This window comes from Alligator sinensis, unplaced genomic scaffold (genome assembly GCF_000455745.1).
Source record: "Alligator sinensis unplaced genomic scaffold, ASM45574v1 scaffold687_1, whole genome shotgun sequence".
Taxonomy (NCBI): domain Eukaryota; kingdom Metazoa; phylum Chordata; order Crocodylia; family Alligatoridae; genus Alligator; species Alligator sinensis.
In genome coordinates, this window is record NW_005842662.1 from 69,031 (window position 1) to 82,191 (window position 13,161).

The 13,161-nt window shown below is 47.6% G+C and overlaps 1 protein-coding gene across 2 annotated transcripts; it reads left to right on the forward strand.

Annotated features, from left to right (window-relative positions):
- Positions 1–426: 426 nt before the first annotated feature.
- Positions 427–13,138, forward strand: LOC102380768 (squalene synthase-like). Of its 2 annotated transcripts, none has more exons than XM_025215710.1 (6): positions 427–451; positions 3,346–3,529; positions 6,443–6,571; positions 6,932–7,123; positions 9,387–9,563; positions 12,651–13,138. In XM_025215710.1, the coding sequence occupies exons 2-6, from the start codon at positions 3,404–3,406 to the stop codon at positions 12,870–12,872; spliced, it is 846 nt and encodes a 281-aa protein (XP_025071495.1). In that variant the 5' UTR covers positions 427–451; positions 3,346–3,403; the 3' UTR covers positions 12,873–13,138. The 2 variants fall into 2 exon arrangements, with proteins under 2 accessions (XP_025071495.1, XP_014380277.1); XM_014524791.2 differs by lacking the exon at positions 427–451 and adding an exon at positions 10,128–10,280.
- Positions 13,139–13,161: the final 23 nt, after the last annotated feature.

The window sequence follows — 13,161 nt, forward strand, 5'->3', positions numbered from 1 at the left end:
GCTCTCGTTCCCACTTTGTCACCTGCAAACCCACCTGTTGCAGCTCATCCTGTATTAAGGGTGTTTTGGGTCGCTGTGTGCGAGTGTTCGGTGCTCGGCGCAACCGGGCCTTTTCCCTTTTGGGCTTGAATCCCTTGAAAAGGTGTTTGTTGTGGGTGGGGGATGCTCACGGATTTGCTTTTCCTGCCAGCGAGCAGAGTAGCTGGGCTGCAGGGCATAGAAACACCGTGACACGGTTCAGGGTGGAAAGCAGGAGCTGCTTGGGACGTGCAGAGAAGCAGGACTGCCTGACGCTCAATCTGAACAGATAAGGGAGGGCCTGGGGAGCTGAGGCGCCTTCAGGGTTTGATAGCCACTGAACAGCCCCGGGTCAGCAGCAAGGCAGAGAAGTCGGGCTGGAAGGGACTAGTCCGGCCCCCTGCCTGAGGCAGGAGCATCCCTGTCGGAGCACGTGAGTCACAAATACCCAAATTTCAGAATTAAGGATTTGCACAGGTGATACTTCTGCGTCCCTTTTTTCTTAGTAGTAGTTTAGGGCCGGCATTTTCTGCAGTGCTGCACAGACTTACACACGTGCGTGTTAAGGGCAGAGTTCAGCTGATGCCCCATGTATAATTGTTCTAGCTCTACAACCCCCCCCCCCAACCCAATAAAACAACCAGAGGTTTAAATTTTAGTAGTGAAAAGCTATGATCCAGCCTATTATTTTATAATCCTTAATTGCTTATTATGATCTCAGCTGACTCATGCTCTGTCTTCATTTAATGCAAATTTTAGCAGTGAAAAGCTATGATCCAGCCACTTTCCTATTATTTTATAATCCTTAATTGCTTATTATGATCTCAGCTGACTCATGCTCTGTCTTCATTTAATGCTTAATTCCTAATGTGAGACACAAGGTATAGCTAATTAATTCTTGCAGCCTCCCTTTGTAGCGGGCATTATCCTTATTATATCATACTTGGCGGATTATATTTATAATCTCAGGGCTGGAACCAGTATCTCTTGCTTTCCCAATTAGCTATTGTTGTTTCTGGGATTTTGAGGTTTTGGTGTAGAGGGAAGGCAGGCCTGGCCTGGGCTCAGAGAGCTGGTGATATGCCTGAAACCCCACATAGGGCCGGCATAGAGGCAGGATTCAGAATCTGCAGACAACCTATCATTGCTTTTGAAATGGGATTCTGAGTTTTAGGGCAGTGACTGGAAGCGGGTGGATCAGCGAATGCCTGGATCTGAGCAGCAGGACCCCAGCTCATGGTCCTCATCCCGGCTCTGGGCCCCCAGTCCTGTTCTTGTCTTGGTCCCTTTTGGTGCTTACAGAATGGCAGGAGCTGCTGCAGAGGGAGGCATCGCAGCTTCCCCTCCCTTCCCTCCAGGCGGGTGTTTTGTCCTAGGGAAGCTCTTGCAGAAGTGAATTGGGCCGTGAATTTAAAGCACAGGAGCTTCCCCTTGGAGGCGCTCTTAATCTCACTAAATGCCTCTTCTTTCTGGTTTTAGTTTTAGTGCCCCTTAGAAATGAGCTGCAAGGCAGTGTCGGAGGGGAACTGGAGGGGTGTCCACACAGCAGTTCCTGTTTTTTCCCACTTTCCTTTATCTGCAGCAGCTTTTCCCTGCCATCAAGCTTTTACAGTGGTTACAGCCCCTGGGTCCTAATGCTGTTGAGTTTGGGTGACTTCAGTTTTATTGCCACCCTGGCTGAGTCTCCCCAGATTTGGTAGCAGTGTGGCTATGTCAATACAGCAGGACTTTGGGCTGCCATCAGACGTCTGCATCTGCATTGCATGTCATTGTGTTAATGATACCTTAGTTTTACTGGTAAATGTATTAAAACCTGTGTTGAAAAGAGGCAGTGGCCAACAACGCACACTGGAACTTGAACATTGCAAGTGTCCCTGGCATCTGCCCATTGGAGCTAAGATTTCAAGTGCAAGTTTATAAGTCACTTCTTGACATAAAGGTTAAAGGCACTTAAAGTTGTTATTAGCGTTTGACAAACTTGGAGTGAATTTGTCAGCCCTAAAAAAGGAAATGCTCGCAGAATGTCATAAGGAATTTGGAAGTCATGGAAGAGGTGGTATCTTTTATTAAGCCAACTAGATATTTGTAAACAAATTATTTTATTATTTGCAAGCTCTTGTGCACGCACACCCTTCATCAGGCATAGGAGAGAGCAGAGATTGTAAAAGTTCTAGTTACATGCAGAATGTCATGTAATTTGTCTGGACTTAAGTATTTGATCTGGGCTGCAGCAATAACACTAAGACTTCAGTAAAGCATTTGATATGGTGCCAGATTAGAAATGATCAGTGTAACTGGAAAAGCTGGGGATTAGAGCAAGGCTGGTAGATATGTGTGCAAAAGATGGCATCAGGTTGTGTTGGGAAGGGTAGAAGGAGATTGCATTAGTAACGTATCAGGCTCCTGTGTAATACTTTCTTTAATGACCTGGGGCAAAATACAGGGGGATGCTAAGAAAAGTTACCAATGGCACAAGCTAGGATGAGCACGTCCTGCAGAAGGAACTGAATAACTTCAAATATTGGAGCAGCAGATGCTGTATGGAATTTGGTAGTACAAAATTGCATCTTGTCCTACACGGTAAAGATGTGTCCCAGGGAAGCCATCTACTTGTACTCCACTGAACTGCCTAATAATTGGGGAAACTGATAGGCACCTCTCCATTTCCAAGCAAGAGCTGCAAAATTAGTGGTGCACAGACAAGGATTTCAGTAGCTAGCTAGCTGCTAATAGACAGCTGTTTGACTGAATACATTGAATCTTCCTGTCTAATGAAGGGCAAGGTAGTTGCTCTGCACTAGGGCATAACCAGGTACACACAGCTGAGCACATACCATGTCTGCTGATGTAAAATTTGAACTCCAGGTTAAGTATGTAGCCTTTTTTTTTTTTAGCCTTGAGTCTTATGTAGAGTATACTGTACTTCCATGCATATGTCTATAATGACTGCCATGGCATTATCTCAAGAGATACCAGTATTGTAAGGGTTACCACTGGGTGGATGTATAGTTAAAGACAGATGGGTGATTGCAAGTGATTACATTTGGCCTCAGAATTTCATTTGTGGATCCCTTTCTGCTATGGAGGGATCTGAAAGAAAGTTTTGCATGTGATCATTCCTGAAGACTCAACGTGTTAGAAATAAAGGTCTGAATGTTATGATTTGAGCCTGTCTTTCTTCATGCATTCTTTCCCCGAAAGTGTGGAAACGATGTGCAGAGCTGACAGTCTCTTATTTGTTGCCATAGCCACAGGATAATCTTTAGCTGCTTGCCTGTCTAGTAGGGAACATTTGAGTCATGTGTTACACTTCTCCTTCCCCTGCAGTCATGCCGTTTGCATATTCTATTTGGTTCTCCGAGCCCTGGACACCATAGAAGATGACATGACCATCAGTTTAGAAACTAAAGTCCCAATGCTGCACGAGTTCCACTCCTACCTGTATCAGCCAGAGTGGAGGTACACCGAAAGCAAGGAGAAGGACAAGCAAGTACTGGAGGACTTCCCCACGGTAAGCCCTCAGCCCTCACTTCCACCCTCACCACATTAGCTTGTGAGTTAACTCTTATAGGTACCCTTATCAGGCCTTCTTGCATCTTGATCCAACAGGATCAGACCCAGCCTGATCTAGTCCTGAGTCCCACTGTGGGTAAATCGTCTGCCCCTCCTGAGCTATATGGTCACTGTTTGTACTGACTTGATGAGCACTAAAAATGGTTTTGGCCTGAGCCAGAGCATAGCACCCCTGGTGTGATGGTTACATGTCAACTGCTGAGGACTTTGTCATTGGCAGTCCCCGCTTAAGTGTTACTGGGTTTGCTGTTTGAACAAAATATGGGTGAGGGATGCAGAAGACAGCTCTGTTTGCATATTTCTGAATTGTCCCAGGTGCTTCCCAGCTTAGACGTGCTGGGCTGTACTTGAAAGAACAGAAGCTCGCACCTCTCACCATTCTGACACCCTGCTTTAAGCAGGCTTGCCACAACCCAAGTCCACTCTTGCATTGCCTGGTACCCAGAAGCTGTTCTGCTGAGGCATTAAGATGTTGGGTGGGAGGGCGTGCATAAAACCACGTGGAGCAGTAGCACAAGTTTCCTCAATTACAACTTTCCAAATGTGCACAGAATTCCTGGTCCATAATTGTGAATTATTAGATAAACAAGGGAATGGAAGGATCTGTGTGATCAGTCAATAAACCTTGGGGCAGGCTCCATAATAGTTACTGTCCCTTAAAATTAGCCCCCACCTCCTTCCCAGTATTTGCAAGTGATGAAGCAGCTGAGAATGCGCATGGAAATTTTCTTCATACAGTGCAAGGCTTGCATTTGACTTCCACTGCAGTCTTGGGCTTGGTATTTTTATAAGGGAGCGTGGGATCATTTCTGTTGCCCAGCCCATGGTAACTTGATATTGAGGCTGGGATTTTCAAAGTAACCTCATAGTCCATGGAATTTGGGTTCCACAGGCCTCCCTGAAATTCCAGATATTCATTGGTAGCCATGAACCACCTACCAAGAATAGGTGTCGATGGCCTTGCTTTCAAGAAAAGGTCTTGGCATTCAGATTCAGGAATGTCACTACAATAGAGGTGGGCAAACATGTTAATAATTTAGTAGGTCTAGTCTTTGAAAAAGGTACTGAAGGGGATGCTATTCTCTGAAATATTCTGGCTAGTTACACCCTCTGGCTCTTTAGGGACTCCAGTACATGTTCAAAACCTCATTGCAATTTTGATACAGATGCCATTTTGCAATGCAGATGCTATGTTCAAAACTTTATTGCAGAATACAATGCCATTTTGATACAGATCTTCTAGAAACAGAGATGGATTCATATATACTGGGGCCCTGGGCAAGCACAAAATTGGAGGCCCCCCTCTCCCGGTGGGAGCTGGGCTTCAGGAGTGGGGACAGAGGCCCCTTTCCCTCCTAGTGCTGGCAGGGGAGGCTGGGTGGATCCCACTGGGCTGGGGGGCACCTTCTCTCTGCTCCCTGCCCCAGCTATAGTCCAACATGCGCGTACACTCTGCTTTCACTCTACACATGGACACACAGAGGCAGATAGACACATGCGCGTGTACAGATGGACAGGCATGCACTTTCCCTTCACAGGACCTCCCCCCTCCATCACTCTGGATCACACGGAGGCAGCCCCCCAGCCACCCACAGCTCCCTGCCTGGCCCCTGTTACACTTACCTACAGGGAGCTGCTGCCTGGCTGTCCCATGCAGCCCTGCAGATGCAGAGGGGCAGCTGGGCTGGGCCGGGAGTGCTGCGCCACATCTCCTCTTCAGGCAGGTGGTGGCACTGGGAGGGGTCGGGCCGGGAGTGCTGCGCCACATCTCTTCAGGCAGGTGGTGGCACTGGGAGGGGTGGCTGTGGGGGGCTAAGATGAATTTGGGGGGGCTATAGCCCCCAAGGCCCTCCCAGCACTGCCGCCCACAAAGGCACAGCACAGCTCTGTAGCTGGACCCCAGCCTGTTCCGAGTCCACCTCATTCGTGGAGGAGCCCCACTTCCAGCTCCCAGGGAAGCCAAGGTGAAAGCTGCAGTTCTAAACTTGGTGCCAAAAATGGGTGCCGAGTTTAATTAAAACTGTGGCTTTCACTTCCCTGCTGATGAGGATCCTGGGGCTGGGGCCCCTGGGCTCATGGCCAGCTTGCCCATTCATTAATTTGCCTATGCCTAGAAACTCTTAAAGAGTAGTATCTACCAGAAACTGTCAAACAACAGTATCTACATACAGCATACTTCATCAGTAGATTTTTTTTTTTTTTTTTTTTAAAGGAAAATTGGGGTGCGTACAAAGAAAGTAGTTATCACTGTCACTATCTCATATAAGAAGAAACTGTAGCACAGAGTGGCAGTGACTTGCCCGGTGTCACCCAGCCAGCTGGGTAGAGCTGAGAATAGAGCTGCAGTCTCCTGGGTCCTGGTGCAGTGACTGCTGCTTTTCATGAAGAAAAGGCCCACTGCAACTGGCACATACTAAAGTCTGGAGAGAGCATGATCTTGAGAGAGTGCTAGATGGTAGGGAGTCAAACACTGGGAGTCTGTTCTTGACTGCTTGGTGAAGCAGCATCTGGCAGGGCTTTCCCATAAGTTGCATGTGGTGCCCTACAGTTTTATTCTGTACCTTCTGCATTTGTGGACTCCCAAGTGAAACAGGCCCAAGTCACATGCCATCAGGAAGATACGCGCAGCATCTGAGCGATGGTCAAAGGCCAGGGGAGCTGTTGAGCATGTGTTCACTGCACACAAGGCCTTGGTCCTGCACCATCTTCAGTCAATCGGAGTTTAGTCAACAGCGAGAGCAGGAGAAGAACCTACTAAACAGTCCCTGTGTTGCTTGTTCCTAATCTGTTTATGAATGCCAGACCCAGCTTTGCTTTGGCACTGCATATCTCCGTGTGGTTTCTGCTGTAGATTTCCTTGGAGTTCAGGAACCTGGCCGAGGTGTATCAGGATGTGATCACTGATGTTTGTCGTAAGATGGGAGTGGGAATGGCGGAGTACTTGGAAAAGAAGGTCAACTCCGTGCAGGACTGGGACAAGGTAGGGATGTCTGAGCGGTGAAGGAACCAGCTCGGGGCAATGTGCACAGCCCCAGCTAGAGGCCTTGCCTGGCCTCCTGCACAAGCACATTCATGATGGGAGGTTGTTTTCTGTTCAGCAAAGGCAGCTGTGCCAGGGTGTACTTGTTGCCTGGTGCTCTGGGGTCAGGAATGGTACCTAAGTGTCAGTGGCATTGGTCCAGCCAGGTTTGATGGGCAAACAGGGGAATTATTCTGAGGAAAGTCCCACAGAGCTGCCCAGAATAAGCCGGTTGAGTAACTGCTAATTTTCTTGAAACCTCAGGAACTCTTGAAGATACATTTCTCAGAACTCTTTTTTTTCCCTCCCCAAATTTTGCAGTATTGCCACTATGTTGCCGGACTGGTAGGGATTGGTCTTTCCCGTCTCTTCTCTGCTTCGGAGCTTGAAGACCCTATCGTAGGACAGGACGTGGAGCTTGCAAATTCCATGGGGCTTTTCCTGCAGAAAACCAACATCATTCGTGATTATTTGCAGGACCAGCTGGAGGGAAGGGAATTCTGGCCCAGAGAGGTAAAGGAAACCACCACTTCACAGATGGGCATTTCCAGTGTATTGTTTCGATGAGGCAACTCATCTGAAAAGGAGAGTCTGACAGTTCAGAGACTGTGGTCTGCTCTGCATAAAGCAGTGCAGGTAAATATTAGAAGAAACAGTAGCCTGCTACAGGAGCAGGGGTGTTCATAAGGTAGGTAGGATGTTTCCTGGTCCCAGTGATGTCGGCTTTGTTGTCTAACCTTAGTTTTCTTGAGATGTGGGAGAGTGAGATGGGCTCACTCGTGGTAGGAAATCTGTGAAACTTCACAATAAATCATGAAATTCCTTTTCCTGGCGCATACAGTGTTATGACTGGGATCTGGAGCAGATGCATTGTGGTTGAGCATGCTCTTCTGTTGATCTTCAAATAAGGCTACTGGCTGTATCTTAAGCAGACCAGGTTAGCCGTAAATTTGTTGTGATCATGCTTAACTGCAATGTCAGCCACGCAGCTGCCAATTTGGGGATTGCTGAGATCCTTGTTACCCAGTGGCTAAGATTTTTGCAAGTCATCTCCAAGGCCCAACCTGCCAATTTGGGGATTGCCGAGATCCTTGTTACCCAGTGGTTAAGATTTTTGCAAGTCATCTCCAAGGCCCAAGTCGGGACTCGATCTTTCTGTGGGATTGAGCTGTGTTGTGGTCCAAATGTATGAATGCTCCTTTGCATCCTGTGGCTACATGCCACTTTCATCTTCCTCCACAATGATGGCTTTTTCTTTTTCAAGCAATTTGTTATCCATATTACAGCTGATCTTGCAGGCTGGCTAATGATAAGAGGCAGAAACAGTTCTACAGCCCAACCTTTTATTTGCTTGCACTTCAGAACACAAAAACAGGCCTTTATCCCAAAGTCTGGCTGCCTGTGACAGCACAACATGGATTCTCACTTAAGCCAGCTGGAGATTTAAGAGGTGGGCGGAGGGTGTCATTCAGATTGGGGAAACAGGTCTTGAATTTGTTGAGTTCTCTAAATTTCCCTCCAGCCTGTATCCCAGGACCCCTCCAGCCACATAGATGGCTGAGTCTAACGTTCAAATGAATGGCTTCTTACTGTTTTTATTATCATTTGTTTTGCTGAAACTTTTGGAACTGGACTGAATCAGTTTTCCTGTGGACATGAAAGGTGTCAGTCAGTTTGGATTTATGTTTCTGTCAAAATCGCACATTTGGAGAGAAGGATTCTTACCTCCTTCCTTCAGCATTATGGAATACTGCTTGCCCTCCTGATTTTTCTCTTCCACAAAATTTATGGTTGTCCATAAACAAAACTGCTATTTAAAAAATAAATAAATAAATAAAATTTGACAACTTCCAAAAACTTAACACAAATTGTATCTATTATAGCAAAACAGCACCTAATAAATTTGGTTACATCAGTTATTATAAGTGAAAGCTATGATATACTGTATTTGGATTATTTAGTGTATGGCCTTCCCTTTATTGTGTCTCTGTTCAGGCTTTGTGCTCTGTTTTTAATTTCATCTCATTCAGTTAGACATGTTGATAACTTCCTTTACATAGACTAAGCTAATTGTCACATCTGCAAAGGGTCATTCTATGATTCCTCAGAAACAGGCTTTGGGACTTCAGCAGCTTGATCCAGGCCTCTGGAAAATGGCCAAGGCTGGCAATAAAGTACTTCATCTAGAACTGTGAGAGGACACGGCACTACTATGCAATGTACACAAGCCATTATTATAGCAAGCGGTCTGATCCTTTGTGCATGTGCAGTGAGATTAAATGCTATTCTTCCATTCTCCTTGCTTTCAAGTCCTTGTGTGGTGGGTGGTGTAGGGAGGAAACAGGGATGTTGTTGGGGCAGCTCCATCCATCATCCTGGGCTAGATGCAGAGGACACAGGCGGTGGTCCGTTGATCGCTGCTGATGAGAACCTCGCTCTTACACACTGGGTGTGCCCCCACTCACCAGGGGTATGTGCATGAGTTGTACATCTCCAAGGACGCTGGATGTTGTGCAGACAAGCATCCTCTTTGTTCTCCACAGAGATTGTCTTGCTCCGTTCAGTGCCCCAAGATTGTTCACAGGTTATTACAGTGTCTGTAACCTAATGAGAATCATTCAAAGGGGAAATCCCCATCCCAATAGCTTTATTCATACCATGGGGAGATGGCTGCTATAGCCTCAGTCCAACAAAGCACGTTGTTAAAACCCATAGGGACACCTGTGCAATGGCAAGCACGTGAGTGGTGGCATTGCTGTATGTTTGATATCCCCAGGTTTGGAGCAGGTATGCCAAGAAGCTCTCGGATCTTGCCAAACCAGAGAACGCTGACATGGCCGTCCAGTGTCTGAACGAGCTGATCACAAACGCTCTCCACCACGTCCCTGATGTCCTCAAGTACTTGTCCAGACTCAAAAACCAAAGTGTCTTCAACTTCTGTGCTATTCCACAGGTAGGTTCACCTGTGAACCACATGGTTTTCCCCCTGTCTACTCCCACAACCTCACTTACAGACATAGGGGTCTGTGCCTTATGCCCTGTGCCTTCTTTCATTTCCAACTGAGAGAGATTTGGTGTGGTGATCGTGGGTGAATTTGAATTATTGTCTTGAGAAACCAGGTATTCTTCTGATGAATGGCTCTTCTGTATGCATGCTACTCCAACCAACTTTAGCAGGAGCTGTGCAAAGCTCATGGGTTGAAGTGGGTATGCTTGTTCCTTGAGGGGTTTTTTTTTTCCTGTCAAACCAAGAACATTGTGCATACTTCAAGGACAAGGATAACTGTTGTATCTCTTCTCTGTAATACCCTTGTCCTGCTTCACGCATCTGCTATGAGGACTGATCCTTCAAAAATCATTTCCCCGATTCCTCCTTCTAAACAGGCGTGTGTTTACACTGTACAAATCACTGTTCCCTTTGAAGCCAATTGTAGTTTTGCCATTGATTTTGATGAGACCAAGGTTTTGCCCTGCATACCTTTTTATTACAAAATGTGAGTTTATTATTTCTCGACAGGCGATGGCCATTGCCACGCTGGCTGCTTGTTACAACAACAAACAAGTGTTTAGGGGTGTCGTGAAGATTCGGAAGGGACAAGCTGTTACCATGATGATGGATGCCACAAATGTGCAGGCCGTCAAAGCTATAATATACCAATATGTGGAAGAGGTAAGTGGGATGGCTTGCTCTGAATGCATTGTTTTCAGATGCAGACCTTTTTCTTTTTTCAGCCGATTTTGATACCCCATTAGGGCTAAGTTGGCGATTTCACTTTCAACCTCTTCCAGCCATTTAGTAGTTGTCCTGTGTCTGCCAATATTGCTCAATTCAAGCCATCACCAAAGTATAGGACACCATCAGCCAGCAACTTAAAACAGTAGTCCTGGAATGCTACTTTTTCCTTAAGACAGTCATCTCTTCATCTGCTGTCTGTTCAACAGAAACATCCGCACTTCCCGATGCGAAAACCGCTTTTCTATTTTGAAGGGACTTAAGTATGGCTCCTGTAGAAGTGAAAGCTATAGCTGAGGTGTCCTTCTAACTGCTGTCTGATCACCCTGCTCTCTCCTCTCTCTCACTTGCAATAGGAGGAGAATTGTGAGAGTGCTGTTCTGAAGTCAACGACATGTGAGGGATTGATGGTCAGCATCACATCCAGCTGCCCTAGACTTCCAGCCCAAATGCCTGTACGGTTGAGTCAAGCAGGGGCAGTCTTTGGCACAAGTTTTAGAGCAGGGCTTGCCTCCAGATGCAAACCAAAGATGTCCTAACTGATCTTCCACCCAACCCCCCCACAGTTTAACAGCCATGGGTTGGTTGGCATGGGTACAGTGTTGTTTCCCTTAATAAGCTTAATAAGGGATTTCTCTGTTGGGTTAAGTTAGCTGGTAAGTTCATGTCTTCCTAAAAGGTAGGTGTCCTTGGTGGACACAGGCTACCCCAGTAGTAGACTTACAAGCTTTGTCTTGGCTGGCCTGTTCTGAAACACCCTTCTCACAGTAGAGTTCTGCAACATGGGCCCTGCTGCACTAACTGGAGCAGTCCCAGGTGTGTGCTGGGTACTGCACAGAAACAAAACCCTCATCTGAAGTACTCGGAGGTGGTACAGAGCACCTGGAGCCAGTGTGACATGCCTCACCATTGACAATCAGACTGGCAGCCAAGGTTCCTTCTAAGCTGCGCACGCATGTGACTGCGTACAAGTAAAAATCTTGCCGCAGACCAACTTTTTAAGGCTGCGCACCCGCCCAGAGAGGAGTTGGGCGTGGAGTGCAGCGGAGGCACCGGAGCTAGAATGGGACACTTGCCAAAGGGCACTCCTTACACAGGGCAGGTAGCAGCTCCTACCCAAGGTGGGGACAAGGGCTGGGGCTGGCACGGGCTCCATGGCCTCGGGGGAACTGCTCTGCACCCCAGCATCGCCTCGAGGAGCGAGGAGGCACATGGCATCGGGGCTGGAGAGTGGAGCAGTTCCCCAGAGCTGGCGGAGCCTGCACCAGGCCCCAGCCCCAACCCCCATCCCTGCCTTGCCTCACCTCGGGGAGGAGCTGCTGCCTGCCCCATGTGAGGAGTAAGCTTACCTTCGGTAAGCATCCCACGCTGGCCCCGATGCTGCCCTTTTGGTTCTATCAATTGATTGTGTCCGGCCCATGGCTGGGCCACAGCATCAATTTTACCTTACTGTGGGACACTTACTGGTGGACTGCGCCGAAAGGGGAGACGGGACTGAAGCAGCGCACTCGCAGACCGCTACTCCTTAGAGGGAATATTGCTGGCAGCCCCTCCAGAGCTGAAGAAGTTCGATATGATAAAAGAAAGAGCAGTGGGCAAAAGGAGGTGATTTGAGGTTACAAAAATAGGCAGGCAGTTCAGTTGTTCAACCCTAGTTGCTGCCAGGGAACTAACCCACATGTCTGGCTTTTGCACCTTGCTTAGGAACCTGTTTCAAATCTGAGTCCACCTGTTATGTCCTAGTAGCTTCACTGATTCTCACTAGTGCCAGGCTGTCCTGACCTCCCAGTACCAAGGCTGGTGATGAGCTACAGCATGTTGAGGGCATGCCTGCAGAGGGAATTGAAAGGATGTTAGCAGGGAAGTAACCATTTTACTGGACATCTGGTCTATTGCTGCTGATATGTTACATTTAAAACCTGTGCAAGGCCCTAGAGTATAAACATTTGCCCCAAACGATGGTCTTTGTAATGGTGCCAGGATTTTGATGCACAAGTGTGCCTTGGACTTGGCTGCAGACCAGGCTCTAAAGTGAGTATCATATATCACACAGTTCTCAGGGGAAAAGTGCTCCCTCTCCTTTGCAGGAGAAATGCAGGACCAGAAACCTGCTAATGTGGTGGCCGTGATCCAAATGCAGTTGTTGAACTAGCCATATTGCAATTAATGCTTAGTAGTGTCCTGTTTGAGTAGACTCGGCATCCCACTGGTGACGTGGTCCTTGTGAAGATTTCATGGTTGAGGGGCTATGCCACGGTGTGGAGCATTCCTGTTTCCTTACTCACTGGTGAGTTCTTTCTTTTTCAGATCTACCAGAAAATCCCAAGCACAGACCCTTCTTCTAACAAGACCCAGCAGATCATCGCCTCTGTCCGGACAATGAGTTTGCCCAGCAGCACCATTGTGTCCCGTAACCATTATTCCCCCATCTACCTATCCTGCGCCATGCTTTTGGCAGCGCTGAGCTGGCAGTACCTTAGCGCGATGTCGAAGACGTCGGAGGAGTACATTCAGGCCAGCGAGAACTGAGGGCTGGGGGAGACTGCAGGTTGGCAATTGGGCAGTGTTGGGGACTGTGTCCTGTGTGTCTTCCCGGTGGGCTGTTATGCTGCAGACTTTCCAGCTAGCATGTGCCCTTGGAGACTGATGCTATGAATGAATCAGGATGTCTGGAGGTGCCATTTAGCCCCAAAATGTTGTGAGGTAAGCTGGCTTGCTAGACCGTGGTTACCCTTCCCATGCCAGCAACCTGGTGTCATTGAGGTGAACAAGTTAGATAGAAGTTTTGTGTTTGACCTTTTCTTCATGGGAGACTCTT